The 20652-nt window shown below is 51.3% G+C and overlaps 1 protein-coding gene and 1 non-coding gene across 15 annotated transcripts; both read left to right on the forward strand.

Annotated features, from left to right (window-relative positions):
* The first annotated feature begins 1470 nt into the window (after positions 1–1470).
* Positions 1471–20395, forward strand: EIF4G1 (eukaryotic translation initiation factor 4 gamma 1). Of its 14 annotated transcripts, none has more exons than XM_028504397.2 (34): positions 1478–1616; positions 2436–2492; positions 2698–2790; positions 3027–3173; positions 3669–3689; positions 4282–4458; positions 4677–4776; positions 5780–5892; positions 6688–6780; positions 6985–7051; positions 7338–8165; positions 8470–8558; positions 8643–8829; positions 8920–9053; positions 9178–9336; positions 9493–9672; positions 9868–10065; positions 10252–10398; positions 10602–10838; positions 11018–11122; positions 11246–11405; positions 11612–11712; positions 12304–12406; positions 12644–12746; positions 12930–13162; positions 13300–13418; positions 13537–13709; positions 14006–14131; positions 14284–14365; positions 16091–16189; positions 16280–16414; positions 16530–16611; positions 16756–16896; positions 19780–20395. In XM_028504397.2, the coding sequence occupies exons 4-34, from the start codon at positions 3147–3149 to the stop codon at positions 19959–19961; spliced, it is 4701 nt and encodes a 1566-aa protein (XP_028360198.1). In that variant the 5' UTR covers positions 1478–1616; positions 2436–2492; positions 2698–2790; positions 3027–3146; the 3' UTR covers positions 19962–20395. The 14 variants fall into 14 exon arrangements, with proteins under 14 accessions (XP_028360194.1, XP_028360197.1, XP_028360190.1 ...); XM_028504387.2 differs by having other exon boundaries at positions 3087–3173; positions 9490–9672; XM_028504390.2 differs by having other exon boundaries at positions 3087–3173.
* Positions 11456–11531, forward strand: LOC114491253. The gene has a single exon (XR_003684051.1). It is a non-coding gene; the product is annotated as a small nucleolar RNA SNORD66 (small nucleolar RNA).
* Positions 20396–20652: the final 257 nt, after the last annotated feature.

Consider the following 20652-nt stretch of genomic DNA (forward strand, 5'->3'; position numbering starts at 1 on the left):
TAGGAATGGATTGGCATGTAGGTAGTAATTGATTTTTCTTTCTTAGTTTGCTCAGAGGGAAAGAGAGAAGAGTAGAGTAGAGAAGGGAGCCAAACATGATCAAGTCACAGCAGTAATTGATTTTTCTTTCTTAGTTTGCTCAGAGGGAAAGAGAGAAGAGTAGAGTAGAGAAGGGAGCCAAACATGATCAAGTCACAGCACTTGAAGAGGGTCACAGAATACTCTAGATCTGCATTTTCTTTCTCACTGTAGTTCCTCCTCCATGTATCTATTTTGCTCTCCTACCATTGGAGCTTCAGTTCCTCATATATAATGCAGATGATAATACATTTACAGGGTCTGGCACAAATAATGCCCCCCCCCCTTCATTATAAAATTGTAAGCATCTACTCTGTAATGTAATATTACACTCAAGCACAACATATGGCATTTTAGGTGAAATGTTCAAAACTATAAATTATTACACCCATATTATTATCCTACCAATCACACTCAAGCAGGCCTTACTTTCTGTTCTGCAGGAACCTGTATTTTGTAGGCAATTGTGAGGATTGAGGTCACATAGGTCATATATACTAAGTGGCCCATTCATCTTTGGTGCTGAGAAAATTTCTTCTGAGATTATGTGTATACACAGGCAAGGTGGAGAGAATGAGAATTTTTGCTAGGTACCTAGGCACTGTTTTAAGCATTTTCACATAAATCAACTCTTTTAATCCTCACAATCCAATAGGGCAGATGTTATTGTGAGAGAAAGCACAATGGTTAAAAGCTCAGACTTGCTCCAGACTGCCTGGTTTCAAATCTTATCATTTTATTGTACAACCAGTATTAAATAGGTAGGTAGTAGGTAACATCACCGGGAGTAAGGAGCAGTATGTGAATTAATGCCCGGGCTACCTACCTGACTCGTATTATGTAGGTTTGGCTGTAGTATGGTTCCTTCTGGGGTCCCAAATCTTTGGGCTAATGGGCAGCAGTTTTGAGATTACTTCTTCCAGCATTCTGAATTTTCCATGGTTGATTTTTGGCCCTCTCTGAGAGTGGCTGAACTTTTGTTAAACACAAATCACTCATACAAATTTCTTAGTTAGAATGTTGCAGTTCTTTTAGCATAACAGTTTAATAGGCCTTTCAGTGATCTAACCTACATTATTTTCAAAGGCTGTAAAATTCGTATTTCATTCTATATTTGTACCATGATTTACTTACACAGAACAGAGTTTTTAATTTCAGTATTCTCGGCCCCTAGCCAGCACCTGGCCTAGGGCTTAGTATGCGCTCAATAAACGCTGGCTGAAAAGCATGAATGAACTAAAGAACTGCGGAACACAGACTCAGAGCTAGGGGGGGTTGTCCGTCTGGGAGTTCTAAAGTTCGGGAGGGGACACGGGGGGCGGGTAGTGGCTGTCACATGACGAGGCGGGGCAAATCCCATGTGCTCCGCGGCGCCCGGCGCAACTCCGCCTTCTGCGCCGGTCACGTGGGGGCGCCGGCTGCGCCTGCGGAGAAGCGGTGGCCGCCGAGCGGGATCTGTGCGGGGAGCCGGAAATGGTTGTGGACTACGTCTGTGCGGCTGCGTGGGGCTCGGCCGCGCGGACTGAAGGAGACTGAAGGTAAAGCCGCCATGTCCGGGCCCGACCCGGCCCCCCCACCCCCTCCCCCCGCATCCGCCGCCATCCGGGCCGGGACCGGCTGCCCTGTGCCACCGCCCCGGCGCCCTGGCTCCGCGGCTCAAGCCCGGGCCCCCGCCCGCCAGGGCCCGATCCGCGGCCCACGTGTGCCCGGCCTGGCCCGGCCTGGCTGCTGGGTGGGGGTGGGGAAGCGCGGGGCCAGAATATGTGGTCCCTGCGGCCTGGGAGAGTGCCGCGTTCACCGGCCACGAAGTGCCACAGCGGTCTGACCCGAGGAGGCCCGGCGGGCGCAGGCACCGCGGCTCCCGGCCTGCCGTCCCCTCCCCCCTTTGCGGCCCGGCCGCCGGGAAGTGACACGTTGTTCTTTGGCACTGGCCGGCTCTGCGCAGGGAGGGCGCAGGGGAGGGAGGCGGTGGCGGTGGGCAGGGAGGAGCCCCCGGCCCCGCCCGCCCTCCCGGCCGACCCTCGCTTGAAACCGGCTTCTCTTCGGCCGCCGCCCGCCTGGCCTTTTACCGCCCGACTCCCGCCCTTCCTGGCTTCCACTTCAGGGCGGCGGCAGGCTTCGTCTCTGGCCCCGCGCGGGTGCCCCCGTGGCCACCCGCGGCAGGCGTGCCTTGTGTGCCCCTGGGCCAGGCCCGGAACCCGGTGTCCCCAGGTGGGGGGTGGGGACACCGCGGCCGAAGCTGCTGCTAGCTCCGTTTATGATCCGGGAGCCTGGTGCCAGCGAGACCTGGAATTTCCGGTCTGGTTGGTCTTGGGCCCCGCGGAGCCAGGTTGATACCCCTCACCTCCCAACCCCAGGCCCTCGGATGCCCAGAACCTGTAGGCCGCACCGTGGACTTATTCTTAACCGAGGGGGTGAGTGAGAGGGCTGTTTCAGCAGGTCAGGGGGTTGGTTTGTGGTGATGCGGGTTGGCAACGTGCTGGTGGGGATATAAGCTGTATCTTTTCTGCGCCTCCCGGGCTCGGTGTGGGACATAGCCCTTGCCTCAACCCCTCCTCTACTCCATTTGCCTTAAGTTTGGGTCCCTTCCCTTTTCCGAGCGCTACTCTTTCTCAACAGGTGTTGGGGGGACCCTGATGTGGACCAAATGAAATGAACAAAGCTCCACAGCCCACAGGCCCCCCACCCGCCCCATCCCCTGGACTCCCACAGGTAATTAGGGAGGAATTAGAAGAGACAGGGGTGGGAGTGGGGGGAGACCAGGCAGCTGGGGAGGAACAGGTTCCAACCCTCTGGATTTTCCCACCCCCATCTGTGTCAGGGCAAAGTGCAGTTTCCTGCTGCCAAATTGAGACAGGGCCGCTGGCTCTTCCCAGGGGCTGTCATGGGGAGGGGGTATGTGAACTGCTGAGGCTGTTGCCACAGATCTGTTCCCCTTACTTCACCAGCTTGGGTTTCTGCCCCACCCGGGTTTCCCCTCTTGCTGAACTCTGGTCTCCCCCCTTCAGCCAGCGTTTCCCCCGGGGCAGACAGCACCGGTGGTGTTCAGTACGCCACAAGCAACACAAATGAACACGCCTTCTCAGCCCCGCCAGGTGAGGGGCTGTGGGGTTGGGAGTAGGGGCCTAGGTGGGAGCTATGGGAAGCTTAAGCCAGCTTGGGTCTAGGCTGGAAACTCTGGAGGTCCTGTATCTGTCCAGTTTCTTGACAGTTGCTCTGTGTTCTTTTATGCAACTCTGCACTTTGCATTGCTGATTACCTATGGCCCCCTTGGGGAGTATGTAGTTGGTGGGGGTGGCATTACTAGGGGTCTTGGTGCCATGAGAATTGGGAGCAGTGTTTTGGGCCCAGCTGCCAACTCCTGCTTTCCTATTTCCTCCTTTTATTGGGAGGCTGCCATTGCTCCATTCCCCTTCCCCTCTTTCACTTTGGACTATGGCAAGATAAACACTCCAGCTGGTTCTTGCCTTTCTGTGTTCCCTAAGTTCTTCCTCATTAAGTGGGAGGATTCTTGTCCTACTTTCTTCATCTTTTCTTCCCCTCATCACCTTGGGGATAATTCTTTTCTTTCCTGTCCCATGTGCTCTCAGGGAGGATTCAGGTCTCTGCAGGTAATATTCCTTTGCTAATCCTGGACCCTCTCCTGGCCTTACTCTTTACCTTCTGCCCTAGTCAGGGGCTAGACCTAGGGACTGGAGGCTTTATAAAGGGTGGGGACTTATTTGCCATCTGGGGCTTCTGTCTGTGGCTGAGTGATGCATGTTAGAGGCTAAATTTTGTAGAACGTGTACTTGGGAACTGGGCAACCATTGCATGTTAGCAGTTAGTTCCTCTGGACCTTGGGTGGAACAGTGCATGCTGGGGAGTATGTTACTAGAAAGGGTTTTACTTTTTACTTAGGCATGATGCATCCAGATGTTAGGAAGCCTCTGCGGAGGGGTAGCCTGGTGGAGGTGACATGAGTATGCTTGGTTGTGAGGGAGTAAATACATAAGGTGCAACGTGTGTATCTCACTGTGGAGGGCATACATGAGTAAAAGAGGCCACTTAACCATCATTTGGTCAAGTGGGTCTTGAAAGGACTGGTCCCTGTGCTCCAAAGCTCCCAGTACTTCTCTCCAGACTAGAGACATTGCAGAGTGGCCATTCTGCTGTCTACTTCCTCCCCTTCCCAATATCAACTGCCTTCCTCCCTCTTGACAGCACTTCTACCCTAGCCGGGCCCAGCCCCCAAGCAGTGCAGCTTCCCGAGTGCAGAGTGCAGCCCCCGCCCGCCCTGGCCCAGCTGCCCATGTCTACCCTGCTGGATCCCAAGTAATGATGATCCCTTCCCAGATCTCCTACTCAGCCTCCCAGGGGGCCTACTATATCCCTGGACAGGTGAGGCTGGAGGCTTGGGGGCTGGAAGCCACAGAACCTTGTACCCCAACCCTCACCACTCCTACCCTGACCCTCCATCTATTCTCCAGAGGTGGGACTTTCTTCTGGTCATTTCCTGGAGTTGGCTTGTCCTATCTTGCCCTACATTCTCTTTGTAGTCTGATATGGTACTCAGCTTCTTCAACTCCTTCTCTTCCTTCCTCCTCCCCCTCCACCAGGGGCGTTCCCCATATGTTGTTCCGACACAGCAGTATCCTGTGCAGCCAGGAGCCCCAAGCTTCTATCCGGGTGCAAGCCCTACAGAGTTTGGGACCTACGGTAAGCAGGGGATGGAGTCAGGTGAGAGTAAGTCCCAGGGAGCATCTAAGCTCAACAATTTCAGTGTTGTCTCTTGGTCTAAAAATGATAGGGTTAGTAGGTAGTAGGGATGTGTGTGGGTGGCGGGCTATTTTATCCTGTCCCTGAGAGTAAAGTCCTTCCTCAAGGAATGATTGGGTACCAGTTTGAGGGTCTTTTAGTAATAATGTAACATGGATTTAGAAGTTTTTTGTAGCTGTTTTTTTTTTCATTTATATTCTAGGAAAGGATTAGTCTGTTCCTTATTGCAATGGTTTCCAAAATTTTTTGGTCAGGGAAAATTTTGAGCAAGTACTTCCAACATATATATGTTTTTGTTTGTTTATACGTTTGCAGAATTTAAACAAATATGTTTATGAAAGACAAGTGGAGATTATGGATGAGTTTAAGAAATGCACCCCATTTTGGAGACCTTTGCTTTAAAGAATTTTTCCTTGTCCTGGGTCTGGTTCATAGTGTTTTTATTTCCTTACCCCTGAGCAAAGGGCTGCAGACTGCAACTGGACTCAGGTTAAATGGACAGATAGGGTTGGCAAATCTCTTTTTCTCATTCTCAGCCAAAGACCTGATTCTGTTTCAGGTTAAGTAGTTGCCGCTCCCTCAGAGTATACGTGTATGTGGTGCCCAGGGGGTGGGGTACATACACAGCTTGTTATGAGGTAGAAGAGGAACAGACAATTCTGGTGGCTGGTGGTGCGATGGGAAATGAGTGCCTGCCTATAAGGGGTGTGTGTGCCAGTGTCAGGAATTCTTGTAAACGCAGTTCAGACTGGTTCCCCTGCTTTGATAGACACCTAATTCCCTTGGGGAGGAGGGTGGAGCAGGGCAAGGGGCCGGCTGTGGGTGATGAGAGGTTCTGGGGCAGGGAGGTGCTTGAGCAGGCATTTGTATATGGTTGGGCCCTGACGCTGCCACCATTTTTTCTTTCTGTGTGTCTCCCCTCCCCCCTGCCACCACCCCCAAGCTGGCACTTACTACCCAGCCCAGGGTGTACAGCAGTTTCCCACTGGCGTGGCCCCCACCCCAGTTTTGATGAACCAGCCACCCCAGATGGCTCCCAAGAGGGAGCGGAAAACGGTGAGTAGCAACAGTGGGCTCGGGGACATCTGGAAAAGGGAGAATCAAGGTCAGGTGCATTGTGGGTCATGGAGCAGGAAGTTAAGGAAGGAGATCTTTAGTTGAAGTGGGTAAAGAATGGGGATCTGTGAAGTGCTCAGGTTCTTTGTAAGATACTAACATTACAGTGTAGAAAAAGCTCATGGGAAGACTGAAGTGCCTAAGTGGGGAAGTTCCTGAGAATTGGAGGGGTCCGTAAGATCTAAGTTTGGTTTTAGGTTTCTGGTGGCTTGCTTTAGAAATGGTTAGTTTTCTGTGGCCCCACCCCCAACCCCAAGTCCTGGAAGCTCTTGAGGCCTCCGCCTCTGCTCAATCCTCAAGCCCTGGGCGTGGTGCCCAGAATAGGGTGCCAGGGCTGGGGAAGCCGCTGAGTCACCCTGGCTCCACCTACTGGATCTGGGCCCTGCCCCCAGAGATCAGGCCGAGTAGCCACAAAGTGAGCTGTATGGGTGCTAGACGGGGGTCCTGGGCCCCAGGGTGTGCAGCCACAGACCTGGGCTTGTTGGTGGGGCAGGGATGAGGGAGAGAGGGAGGAGCATTGTGATGTACAGAGCTGCTCTGTGAAGTCAAGGGTCTCTTAGGGGTGGGACCAGGGCAGCCGGATGGGTCGACAGTAGAACTCATGGGGTTTCTGACACCCACCCATCTGCTTCCCAGTCTGGGGGTGGAGGGTTGGCCTGGAGTCTTAGGTGTGGGGCAGGGTGGAGAGGTGGGCTCCTCCTGCTTTCCACTCAAACTGTAGCTTTCTTTCCCCAGATCAGAATTCGAGATCCAAACCAAGGAGGGAAGGATATCACAGAGGAAATTATGTCTGGGGCCCGAACTGCCTCCACACCCACTCCTCCCCAGGTATTGTCTGTTCTTTGAGTAATGCCATGGCTGGGATGGCTATTCTGCCTTGGACTCCCAAGTTCTTTGGTCTTTTCCTTCAACTAAGGGATTTGTTTCCCTGCTTTCCTGGATTTCTAGGCAGAGCTAAAGTAGAAATGGCTCTAGTAAAGAAGGGTTGTGGGACTCTTCAGGGCAAAGTTGGTAACCCTTTGTGTCCTGCAGACGGGAGTCGGTCTGGAGCCTCAAGCTAATGGGGAGACTCCCCAGGTTGCTGTTGTTGTCCGGCCAGGTATGCAAGCATGTGGGACAGAGCTTTTACAGGGAAAAGGAGTGTGGCAATTTAAAATGCCAAGGAGGTGGGGTGACTTGAGGGTATTGGAGAAGAATGACTTAGGTTTAAGGTAGTGGGATTTTGTGTGTGGATTGGATTTTGGGTGAAAAGGGGAAAGGCTTAGGAGGGAGAGGATTGGGCAGGGGGGTTAGGTTGGGAATGCTTTGGCTGGGAGGTGGAGGAGGAGGAGGAACAACAGTAGTGAAGGGCTTGCCTCTAATTACTCTTCCTTCCCATGGTGCAGATGACCGGTCACAGGGAGCAATCATTGGGGCCCGGCCGGGGCTGCCTGGCACAGAGCATAGCCCTTCAGAATCCCAGCCTTCCTCACCTTCTCCGACCCCATCACCACCTCCAATCTTGGAACCAGGATCTGAGCCTAATCTCGCAGTCCTCTCCATTCCTGGGGACACTATGACAACGGGGATGATAGAAATGTCTGTAGAAGAATCAACCCCTATGCCCTGTGAAACTGGGGAGCCATATTGCATCTCTTCAGAACCCACTCCCCTCGCCGAACCCATACTGGAAGTAGAAGTGACACTTAGCAAACCAATTCCAGAGTCTGAGTTCTCTTCTAGTCCTCTCCAGGTTTCTATCCCCTTGGCATCTCCCAAGGTGGAAATTCTTCCTGAGCCTAATGGCACGGTCCCACCCGAGGATCTGGAACCAGAGTTGGAGTTGAACCCAGAGCTTGCCCCTCTCCCCGCTGTTTGTCCCTCTGATTCCCCCACGCCCATTGCTCCAACTGCCCAACCTGAGGAACTGCTCAATGGAGCCCCCTCGCCACCAGCTGTGGACTTAAGCCCAGTCAGTGAGCCAAAGGAGCAGACGGAAGAGGTTACAGCACCAGTGGCTCCCCCTGTCGTCCTCTCTGCCGCTCCAGCTGAGGATTTTCCAGTGACTTCCCCTGCTCTAGAGGAGGAAATGGAGGAAGAAGAGGAGGAAGAGGAAGAAGGAGAAGCAGGAGAAGCTGAGGGTGACAAGGGAGAAGAGGAACTGCTCCCCCCAGAGAGCATCCCTGTTTCAGCTCACCTGTCCCAGAATTTGGAGGCAGCAACAGCCACCCCAGGTAAGGTGTGGCTGGATGGTGGAGGTGTGTTGGGCTGGGCTGGAGGGTGGGGTTCTTTCTGTTTATTGATGATCTCCCATTTGTTCCCTAATGTCTGGGTCAGAAGCCCTGTAATGGCTTACTTAAGAGCTTAAGTAAACTAGATTAAGAGCTAGATTAAACTCCTGAATCTTACTAGAGTAAGGGATTTTAAGTCTGGAGAGGAAAGTGACAGAGAGAGGAAGTGGTACACTGTGGCTGCTTTTCTTCCCAAGGGTTAGGGGCACTTTTTAAGTTATCCCCACTCTGTTTTTTCCCTAAATAGTGGCAGTATCTGTGCCAAAGAGGAGACGGAAAATTAAGGAGCTCAATAAGAAGGAAGCTGTAGGAGACCTTCTAGACGCCTTCAAGGAGGTAAGAGCACGTTGTAGCACGGGGCAGAGTTTGAGTGTGGAGTGATGTTTGAGCTGCAACCAAATGGATGCCCTGTGGTTACAGGCAAACCCAGGAGTACCAGAGGGAGAAAATCAGTCACCTGTAGGCAACAACCCCGGCCCAGAGCCTGAGGGCAGCAGTGTGCCCTCACGATCTGAGGAAGCAGATGAGACTTGGGACTCAAAGGAAGACAAAATCCACAATGCTGAGAACATTCAACCCGGGGAACAGAAGTATGAATACAAGTCAGGTATGCAGGAGGAAGGGCTGAGAGGGCTGAGCACTCTGTCAGGGTCCCAAGAGACAATAGTATGGTCGGTTCACCCTGTCTTCCTTACAGATCAGTGGAAGCCTCTAAACCTTGAGGAGAAAAAACGTTATGACCGTGAGTTCCTGCTTGGCTTTCAGTTCATCTTTGCCAGTATGCAGAAGCCTGAGGGACTGCCCCATATCAGTGATGTGGTGTTGGATAAGGTTGGTGGGCCTGAGGGGGAGACCGAGTTTGTACTGATGGGTGGCTGGGGAGGAGCCTGTGGTCCTGAAAGAGCAGTCAGTAGCCCTGGCCTGTTTCTGATAACTTTTTCTGTCCTCTTCGTAGGCCAATAAAACACCATTTCGGCCACCGGATCCTCCTAGACATCAGGGTATAAATTGTGGCCCAGACTTCACGCCATCCTTTGCCAACCTTGGTCGACCAACCCTTAGCAACCGTGGGCCCCCAAGGGGTGGGCCAGGTGGGGAGCTGCCCCGAGGGCCGGTGAGTGGGACTCGCTAGAGGGGCAGATGGGCCAGGGGAGTTGGGATGTGTGACCCTCTGTGTCTCATGGGAAATGAGAAGTCTGCCCTGGAGATATGTGGTGGTGTCTCAGGTTGTGCTCACTACTGTATCTTTTCTGTAACTCTTGCTTAGCAGGCTGGTCTGGGACCCAGGCGCTCTCAACAGGGCCCCCGAAAGGAGCCACGTAAGATCATTGCCACAGTGTTAATGACCGAAGATATAAAACTGAACAAAGCAGAGAAGGCCTGGAAACCCAGCAGCAAGCGGACAGAAAAGGACCGGGGGGAAGAGGATGCTGATGGCAGCAAAACCCAGGTACTGGTAGGCCCTGCTTTTGGTCTCCATTCCTTCTCTTCAGGGTCTGCTGAGCTGGCTGTGCTTTTTTGCTTCCGTCCATCCCCCTCAGTAGCCTCTTCCATCCTCCCTACTCTCTTCACCCTTCTCGGTGTCCCCTGTTCTTCTGAGAACCTCACTGGATCCTGTGTCTTCTCTGCTCCCTCTCCCCACCAGGACCTGTTCCGCAGGGTACGCGCAATTCTGAATAAGCTGACACCCCAGATGTTCCAGCAGCTGATGAAACAGGTGACGCAGCTGGCCATCGACACCGAGGAACGCCTGAAAGGGGTCATTGACCTCATCTTTGAAAAGGCCATTTCAGAACCCAACTTCTCTGTGGCCTATGCCAACATGTGTCGCTGCCTCATGGCGGTGAGTTTCCACTGTTTTCCCAGTCTTGTGGTCTGGCCTCCCACTCTGGAAGTCCATCTTTTTGGTTCTCCTCCAAGAGGAGGCAGACCCAGGGCTGGAGCTCTTCCTGGGTTAGGTAGTTAAAGACTCTGGGAGGGTCTTCCTTGCTATGGGTAATCCAAATGTAACACTCTCTTTGATACACAGCTGAAAGTGCCCACTACGGAGAAGCCAACAGTGACTGTAAACTTTCGAAAACTGTTGTTGAATCGATGTCAGAAGGAGTTTGAAAAAGACAAAGATGATGATGAGGTTTTTGAGAAGAAGCAAAAAGAGATGGATGAAGCTGCTACGGTGAGAGAAAACGCACCAGCTCTATTGCTCATCCAGATGCTACTTAGCTGTAGAATGGGGCGTGGGGATTGGTGATGGGGGTTTCTCTGCCTAAGCACATGAGTACTTGTTGCTGGGTATAGAAATCCAGGTAGTGGAGGGAGAGGGTTTTAGCCAAGGGACTGAGTTTCTTCTTGATGCGATCCCTGTCCCATGACTGCCAGGCAGAAGAACGGGGACGCTTGAAGGAAGAGCTGGAAGAAGCTCGAGACATAGCCCGGCGGCGTTCTTTAGGGAATATCAAGTTCATTGGGGAGCTGTTTAAGCTGAAGATGTTAACAGAGGCAATAATGCACGATTGTGTAGTTAAACTACTTAAGAATCACGATGAAGAGTCCCTCGAATGCTTGTGCCGTCTGCTCACTACCATTGGCAAAGATTTGGACTTTGAAAAAGCCAAGGTAGGGGTCCCGGGATGTGGAGGGGGACAGGCTGAAGTATGTGGGGCCTGCTGTCCACTGACAAGCTCCCTGTTGGGCTGTCGTGTCTGGGCCTCTGAACCGCAGTGTTGGCGCTCAGGGCTTGGAGCTGGAGGAGAGGAATTGGAAGTTCCTGGCCTGATCCCTTTCCTTCTCCCTAGCCCCGAATGGATCAGTATTTCAACCAGATGGAAAAAATAATTAAGGAAAAGAAGACTTCATCCCGAATCCGCTTTATGCTGCAAGATGTGCTGGATCTGCGACGGGTGTGTATTGCTCCCTTCCCCTGCTAGTCGGTTGCCTCTGAGTCCACAGTCCCCAGTTCCTGACATTGCTTTGTCTGGCCTCTCTGATGTAATTATCTTGTGACTGGCTTCATGTCTCCACAGAGCAATTGGGTTCCACGTCGAGGGGATCAGGGTCCCAAGACCATTGACCAGATCCATAAGGAGGCGGAGATGGAGGAGCATCGAGAGCACATAAAAGTACAGCAGCTGATGGCCAAGGGCAGCGACAAACGTCGGGGTGGCCCTCCAGGCCCACCTATCAGTGAGTTCGAGGCTAGGATTGAGGAGGGGGCAATGTGAGGGGATTGTGCTTTCCACTGATGACTTCTTGTTAGTGCCACGTGTCTGGGCCACTGAGACCCTGTGATGGAACTGAGGAACTGAGGAAGCAAGGCTGGGGCCAGCCCAAGGGAACGGGGCTATTAAGGCTTGCTCATTATTTTAATAGCTCTCTGTTTTTTGTCCCAGGCCGTGGCCTTCCACTTGTAGATGATGGTGGCTGGAACACAGTTCCCATCAGCAAGGGCAGCCGCCCTATTGACACCTCACGACTCACCAAGATCACGAAGGTAGGGGTGTGTGTATTGGAGGGGGTGATGTTAGTAATAGAAGGGTAAAGAAGGATGAAAGTTAGCATTAAACACAGTTTGGGTCTTAGCCCCCTCATTCTCTCGACAGCTGAAATTTTCCTCTTAGATTAACTGGTTAGATTACTGGAGATAGGGCCACTAGCCCTAGGGTGTGTGATCCCATTGGCGTGGGCCACTCTGGTCAGCAGACGGACATGCACACAAAATTAGATCCACTCCCTATTTTGTAATCCTCCAGGCTAAGAATGGCTTTTACATTTTTTTAGTGGTTGAAAAAAATGAATGCTGTTATGTGACGTGAAATTACATAAAGTTTAAATTTCTGTGTCCATAGTTTTATTGCAGCTCCACTACAGCCATTCCCTTTATCCTTTGTGACTGCTTTTGTATGACAGCGGCAGTGTTGAGTAGTTGAAATAGAAATTGTGGCTGCAAAGCCTAAAATACTTACGTCTGGCCCTTTACAGGAAAAGTGTGCCTCACCCCTGGTCTAGGCTGTTCGTGGCTGTGTGTGGCTGGGGGCTTTGGCCAGATCAGACCCGTGACTCTCCACTCCCTTTCCTTCCTCAGCCTGGCTCCATTGATTCTAACAACCAGCTCTTTGCACCTGGAGGGCGATTGAGCTGGGGCAAGGGCAGCAGTGGAGGCTCAGGAACCAAGCCCTCTGATGCAGGTATGGATGCTGCTGTAAAGAGCTGGGTGGTTATTAGTGGGTTCTCTTGAAGGCAGAGCCTTGTCTGTGGGAGGCTTTCAGTACAGAATGGTTAGGTAATGCAGGAGCCGTGTACTACTTGGTGGGCTAGGGACTGAACTGCTTTAGTGTTGGGAGTAGGACCAAGTGTCCTAAAGTGGCAGGTAGGTGGTAGGATGTAAGAAAACAGATTTTAATTCTCATATTTTGCTTTCTCAGCATCAGAAGCTGTTCGTCCAGCTACTAGTACCTTGAATCGCTTCTCAGCCCTTCAACAAGCAGCACCTACAGAAAGCACAGAAAACAGACGTGTGGCTCAGAGGTGAGATTTCCCAGGTGTCTTTGTTTTCCATAAATACCCGCAATGCTCAGAGGCTCTGGCTGAGATTGGGACATACACCTGATGCCAAGAACAAGGCCTGGTGGTTGCTCAGCATGTTACATAGCTAAAGAAGAGAGCGCCTGGGTGGCACAGGTGAGACACCATGAGCCTGTCTTCCTTTAGGAGTAGCTTGAGCCGGGAACGAGGTGAAAAAGCTGGGGACCGAGGAGACCGCCTAGAGCGGAGTGAACGGGGAGGTGATCGTGGTGACCGGCTTGATCGATCTCGGACACCTGCCACCAAGCGCAGCTTCAGCAAGGAAGTGGAGGAGCGGAGTAGAGAGCGGCCCTCACAGCCTGAGGGGCTGCGCAAGGCAGCCAGCCTGTCTGAGGATCGGGACCGAGGGCGGGATGCTGGTAAGGGGCCGAGAGAGGAAGGGAAGGGAGTGGTGCAGCCTGGTTTGGGACTAGTCTGTCTCTAGACAGTGTTCAGAGCTCCTGTGTTTGCTGGAGAGATTGGAACTAGAGTTCGTGGTTTGTTCCGTCCCCCTCAGTGAAGCGAGAAGCCACCCTGCCTCCCATGAGTCCCCCGAAGGCTGCACTCTCAGAGGAGGAGCTGGAGAAGAAATCCAAGGCCATCATTGAGGAATACCTCCATCTCAATGACATGAAGGTTGGTGGTGGGAGGGTCTGAGTGGTGGCAGAGAGGGCGGGGCCGCACCGACAGCTGTACAGTGTAGGGTCTGGGCCAGACACTGACTGCTGTCCTCCTGTACCTGGGCCTCCTGCAGGAGGCAGTGCAGTGTGTGCAGGAGCTGGCCTCGCCATCCCTGCTCTTCATCTTTGTGCGGCACGGTGTCGAGTCCACACTAGAGCGCAGTGCCATTGCTCGAGAGCACATGGGACAGCTGCTGCACCGGCTGCTCTCTGCCGGGCACCTCTCCACTGCACAGTACTACCAAGGGTATGACCGACCTCTGCGACCCTCCCACTTTTACAGACCCACACCCTTTGGACCCGTGGACCTCTGGGAAGAATGTAGGCTCCTCAGCTGTCCTGGTCAACATTATTTTTGGCAGGGATGGGGGTGGTGAGCCATCTAAGGACAAGAAGGTGTCCTTAGCTTGAGATAATTGCCCATGTTGAGGAAATGTTCCTGATGGGCTCTGCAGCTGATCCTTTTAGTCATGCCTAGTTGCCCCAGAAGGAGGGTGAGGTTCCTGTTTCCTAGAATGCCTTGACTTTGAATTCCCTTTGCAGGCTGTATGAAATCCTAGAATTGGCTGAAGACATGGAAATTGACATCCCCCACGTGTGGCTCTACCTGGCAGAACTAGTAACGCCAATTTTGCAGGATGGTGGAGTACCCATGGGGGAGCTGTTCAGGTGAGCTCCCTTTGGTAGAATTCAGGAGAGGCAAAGACAAAAAGAGGGGAGGGGAGGGAGGGATGGCAGGTTAAGGTGCCTGGGTTTAGGGAGGGGTAGGATAGTGTGTTTAGGGCTTTGGAGAGGCTGTCAACACTGGAGTTTTCTTATAGGGAGATTACAAAACCTCTGAGGCCCATGGGCAAAGCTGCGTCCCTGTTGCTGGAGATCCTGAGGCTCCTATGCAAAAGCATGGTGAGTGAGAACCCTTTGGGGGTGATGTTTTCAGGATTTCACTTTCCACTCTGTGTTTTGATTACTTGTAGTGATGCAAGCCCCATGGTCCTCTGGTGGGATGGGTTAATGGGGATGGGTGGTAGTGCCTGCGTTAGTGTCTGGGAGAGGCCGGCCATCCCTCAGGTCAGTTCCTCTTGTGAGTTCTGGCCAGCACTGGAGAACAGGAATCTAGGACCCTGACCCTGATTGATTGGTTGATTTGTTCATTCATTCAGCTAATGCTTTAAAAAAACAAACGTTTACTAAGTACTAGGCATTGATAATACAGCAAGTGAATGAAATAGGAAACAAGAAGGAAGAGGGAAAAATAAAAACGACAGCTTAACACAAACAACAGTGAAGTAAAGTGTGGAATAAAGTGGTTGAATTTGAGGGTTTTAAGTACGGTGAGGTTGCAAAGGAGTGTCTGTTTGACAATTTTGTGACAGCATGCTTCCCTAGAAGGGTGCTGAAACTGCCTGGTGAAGGTTAATTGGTGACTAGCAGGTGGAAAGATGGGAAGGGCAAGCTGGGTGTGGTGCTTAGTGGTAGTGAGAAGTTGGAAAGTGCAGTTTTGGAAGAGTTCAGCTACCTGGGACCCAGAGGAGTAAGACTTCATGTTAATCCTTTTATTTATTTTTTAAAGTTTTATTTATTTTTAGAGAGAGGGGGAGGGAGGGAGAAAGAGAGAGAGAAACATTAAAGTGTGAGAACAACATTGGTTGGTTGCCTCTCTCACCCTCAACTGGGGACCTGGCCTGGAACCCAGAGATTGCCCTGACTGGGAATAGAACCAACAACCTTTTGGTTCACAGACCAGTGCTCATTCCACTAAGCTATACCTGCCAGGGGGAAATATTAATCCTTTTAGGTAAAAATATGTACCAGGATAATTTGTTTGAAAAAAAAAGGAAAAGCGTGTTGAATTTCTTACATATTTTTACTGACTCTAAGTTGCCATAGGTTATAGGACATTTATGCTCTGCTAAAAAAAAGACTTACGACCATGTTTTTAAAATGCAGTATATCAACTGAGACAACTCCATTTTAGAGGTGTTAAAATGGGCATCTTTAAAATCCCTGAACTACACAGTAATCTTGTTAAGGGTTGATGTCATCATTTTACATACCTATTATTATAAAAGTCATGCCTTCAGAATCTTTTGCCTTTTACAGAAAATGGGCTCACCCTGCTGTTTATGTGAAGATTCTGATTTGCATTGGGGGTGGGTGGGTATGTATGCTTCTAAAATTTTCTGGACTTGGGAATCAAACATACTTGTTAATTGTCCTCTCCCATAAGCATTTGTTACTTGGAGTAATGAAAAACTAAGTTATTTTAGAAAAAAGAGATGAGTGTGGAAGGCTGGGGTGAGATATTTATTTGGATTTGGTTTACCTTTTGTGGTCCAGTAATTCTTTTGAGAATTCCATGAAAGGTAATTGACATATTTCCTGGAGACTCTTAGGCCAGTCCCCCACCCTTCAGTCTCAGTGGATGAGTTCTTGTATCTGTAACTGAGCTCTGTGCCCAGTAGGAGACAGTAAGCACAGAGGGACTGTGCCTATTTGGTACCTATTAGCATCCTGAGCCTATAGCAGGCACCTAGTAGCCTTTCAGTTCATATTTGATGGGTGCCATTTGTAGTGTTGTTAAATTCTTTGGGAGACGGAGGGTTGCTGAGTTGGTCTTGTGTGTGCCAGGGTCCCAAAAAGGTGGGGGCGCTGTGGCAAGAGGCTGGACTCAGTTGGAAAGAATTTCTACCGGAAGACCAGGATGTTGGTGCATTCGTCACTGAACAGGTAGGTTTGTGCTGGAGTCAGGATAACTTCATTGGGGGGCTGGCATGGTGTATTTACCTACCTCTTGACTGGGGGCCAATTTGGTTGCAGAAGGTGGAGTATACCCTGATAGAGGAATCAGAAGGCCCTGGCCAGAGGTTGCTGTCCCCTGAGGAGCTGAGCAGACAGCTGGAGAAGCTGCTCAAGGAGGGCAGCAGTAACCAGCAGGTGTTTGACTGGATAGAGGTATGCTTCTTTTGATATTGGGAGAGGAGGATAAAGAAGTCGTCCTTGGTGTGGTGAGGGGTGGGGCACAAAACTCAGAGTTTATGGGCCATGTGTTTCTCTTTCTCCTGCATAGGCCAACCTGTCTGAACAGCAGGTAGCATCCAACACATTAGTTCGAGCCCTCATGAAAAGTGTCTGCTATTCCGCAATTATCTGTAAGAGGAGCCAGGGAGATGGTGGGGCAAGGGTGGGCCCAAGAGACAAATGGAGGGAGGGAGGGAGGTTTTGGTCATTGCCTCCTAATTCTGAACCAGGATGACGGTGCATTATCCCACTTATCCCTGTCTTCCTTTCTGTAGTTGAGACTCCCCTCCGAGTGGATGTTGAGGTGCTGAAAGCTCGAGCGAAACTGCTACAGAAATACCTATGTGACGAGCAGAAGGAGCTGCAGGCACTCTATGCCCTCCAGGCCCTTGTAGTGACCTTAGAACAGCCCCCCCGTAAGAGCCAGGCTGGAGGGTTGGGGGTGGGATGGGAGAACTTCCAGATAGTGGGGACAGTCTTGGAAAGGGTCTCAACCCAAGAAAAGTGGGTGGTCATTGGAGAGCAAATGCTCTGATGGTTGATGCCTTCCCCCTACAGTGTTTATTTCCTTGCCTACGTGTGGGAGGAATTAGACTCGGCCTTGAAGGTTGGCCACCTGTTCTGGGTTTAGCCAGCTGTTAGATGCCAGCAGTGCAGAGCTGATAAATGATGTTTCTCTCTGCCTGATACTGGGCTAGGATGCTTTTCTTGCCCCCATTTAATCCTCACAACTATTGTTTAGAGTAGATGGTATTTTCCTCCTCTGTATCTTGGGAGAGTGAGGGCTAACATGCCTGAGGTTACGCATTCTGCCAACAGGTATGTCTTGGAGCCCTGGGATATTAGCAGAGAGTAAGACAAGCACAGTCACCATGCTGGCCTGGGGCTGTCACAGACGATGAGTTTGGGGAGATGGGTCCTACAGAGTGCTCTCTCGGGGAGTGCACCTAGGTTAAGGGGTCATGAGTGGGAATTGACAGATGGGAGCTAAGTAACAGATGGGAGGGGGAGTCTTTTGGAGCAAAGGAGAGCTGTGTGTAGAGGAAGGAAGAACTGGACACAAGGTGAAAAGCACTGTTGAAGGAAGACCATTGAGGGAGAGCATGGAAACCAGTCGTGTGAAGCAAAAAGGGGCTGGAGAGAGACATGGGCCTGGTCACACAGGGCTCTGTAAGCCATGGGGTGGGTTTTGGGCTTTAACTTAAGGACAGGGAGAGGCTCTGGTAGGATTTTAAACAAGGAATTAAAAAGTTCTAATTCAGTTTTTAAACCATCCTGGCCATTAGGGGAAGAGTGGTTAGTTTGGAGTGGGGGTGTATGCGGTCGATTCAGCTGACCAGGAGTGTGTCGATAGTGGCCCAGCCTGGCTGGTGGCAGTGAAGATGGGAGGGGAGTGGGCAGATGCAAGACATAGGCTTGGGGAGAGGGCGATGAGAGATCTGAAGTCTTGTGATTTCAGGGTGGTTTTTAGTAGGTGAGGTGATAGTGCGGTGCCATCCGCTGGATCAGGTTGGATTTGGTTGTATTGAGTTTGTGGTTCATGGGTGGGCCTGACCAGAGATGTTGGCAGACTGCTAGATATCTGAACTCATTCGGAGAGTGAACTCATTTGGAGGGTTGAAGGTCCACCTGCAAGTTGCTAGCACAGCGCCACAACATGTGCAAATCACAAGGCGGTATGGGATTGCCCGAGTGAGAGTGATGAGGGTCTGAGTAGAACCTCGAGGTGAAGGACCTTCAGCAGGGGTGTCAGGCTTTTATTTTCACCAGGGGCCACATCAGCCTCATGGTTGCCTTCAAAGGGCCGAATGTAATTTTAGGACTGTATAAATGCAACTACTCCCTAACAGCTAAGCAAGAGCTTGGCAGTGCCGCTGGGTAGAAACAAGGTGCCGGGCCGGATAAAACAAGGTGAAGGGTTGGATTCAGCCCATGGGCCTTGTGTTGGTCACCTGTGCTACAGGTGTGGACCAAAGGAGGACAGGGCTCTGTGAACAAAGAACAGTAATTTTGGGAAAGGGAAGTGATCTAAGTAATGCTAGATGTTGCTTGAGAGCTCCATGGGAGGAGACCTGAAAATTAAAGGCTTCTGCAGTATAAAAACATGGAGGCCACCCTGGCAGAAACATTATTTGGTGGACAGGGAGCCAGGATCTTGATTAGAAAGGACTGAGTAATAATTGCCTGAGACAAAAAAGAAAAGAAAAAACTGCAAATGTAAACAAAAATCTTTGAATTAAATCTCCAGTCAAAAGACAACAATTTTTTGTTTGGTTACAAGAGATAGTGGTTGTAAAGGAGGCCTTTGGTGTTGAGATGTGAGACACTTGGGCTTGAAAAATATAGGGCAGAGTGGATCATTGATGGTGCAGGGTCCCCATAGTGGGTGTGCATAGTGTTTGGAAAACAGGTTTGGGATGAATGATGGGCTGCTGCCTTTGCTGTGGGATGGGGGTGGAGAGCTGTCCTCGGGGCAAGGGGTTATAGATGGGTGTGGGTGCCCCTAGGAACATTCTGGCTTTTAGCTTCTCCTGGGTGGCTCAGAGTTTCACAAATGGATAGGACTCTAGATCCTGTGCTTTACTCATTTTTTTATTCAGGAGAAACGTATTCACTACTCAGCCTCCGTTTGCTTTTAGGAATGTAAAGTTTGCTTTGGAATGCAGCACAGTGTGGGGAAGAAAGTAGGTTGTGTTCAGGGTTAGAGGACAGGTGCTTGGGAAGGCCGAGGCCGAGGGGGAAGAGAGGGTCAGAGCCAGGGTACTTGAGTTGAGCTGAAAGGAATCCACCAGGAAAGTGACAAGAGAAAGGATGTTCTTGGCAAAAGTGTTAGCACAGGTGAAAGTGGCAAGGCCAGAAAGGCTGTGTGTGTTCAGGAGATAGGTGGAAAGTAAGAAATTGGGATCGAGAATATGTCAGGGTCCGTAGTGGGGGGCCGGTGGGTGTGTCGGGTTATACTCTTGACTTACATGACTCCCCAAATTGAAGAGTACCAATTTTACATACAGTTTTCCCCACTAAATATATCTATGATCAGTGAGGAAACTGGAAGTTGCTGAGGTGAGTGAGGCTAGGCATGTTTGTATGGTTTGGCCAAGTGACTCATTCCTGCCCGCCAGTCTCTTAGGTTGTGAGATTAGCATTTTGTTAAAGACTTAGTGACGCTGAAATGGTCAAACAGGGTGTCTGGATGGTGGGTCAAGGGCCTTGTTTTAACAGGACAGTGTAGGAGGGATCCTGGGAGGTAGCACACCTCTTGTGGGCAGCACACCTCTGAACTCTGTCCTGCCTGCTTGCAGACCTGCTTGGGATGTTCTTCGATGCGCTGTACGATGAGGACGTGGTGAAGGAGGACGCTTTCTACAGCTGGGAGAGTAGCAAGGACCCCACTGAGCAGCAGGGCAAGGGTGTGGCCCTTAAATCTGTCACAGGCTTCTTCAAGTGGCTTCGCCAGGAGGAAGAGGAGTCCGACCACAACTGAGGGCGGGTGGGGCCGGGGACTTGGAGCCCCGTGGACACTCGGATGGCCCAGCCAGCCGCCCGGACTGCAGGGGGTTCAGCAGCGGCGGCGGTGGCGGCAGTGGGTGCCTGTAGTGCGATTGTCAGAGCTAATAAAGTGGCTGAAGAGGCAGGATGGCTTGGGCCCCCTCCAGGATGCTGCCAGGTGTCCCTTCCTCCCCCCTGGGGCACAGAGATATATTATATATAAAGTCTTGAAATTTGGTGTGTCTTGGGGGGGGCACCACTGCCTGCCCCTGGGGTCCTTTTTTATTTTCCGAAAAATCACTCTTGGGACTGCCGTCCTCGCTGCTGGGGGCATACGCCCCAGCCCCTGCACCACCCCTGCTGCTGCCTGGGCAGGGGGAAGGGGGGGGCACGGTGCCTGTAATTATTAAACATGAATTCAATTAAATTTACTGCCTGTCTGCTTTATGGCCTTCTCTGGAGAAGGTATGCATCGGTGGGCAGCCTCATTCGGAACTGGCACCCCTCTTGTATCCCCTGTCTTATTGCAGGAGCTGGGAGTCATTTGGAGGGTTTGGTCCTCAAAGTGGATGGTGGTTGGGTGTCCTGTTGATTAGGAGGGGACAGGGACACAAATAGCTGTGGGGTACTTTAGTGTTTGGCTGGTTTCTCCTATCAATGTGATTGAAATTCTCTTCCATGGAGAA

The sequence above is a fragment of the Phyllostomus discolor genome, chromosome 2 (assembly GCF_004126475.2).
Source record: "Phyllostomus discolor isolate MPI-MPIP mPhyDis1 chromosome 2, mPhyDis1.pri.v3, whole genome shotgun sequence".
NCBI classification, from domain to species: domain Eukaryota; kingdom Metazoa; phylum Chordata; class Mammalia; order Chiroptera; family Phyllostomidae; genus Phyllostomus; species Phyllostomus discolor.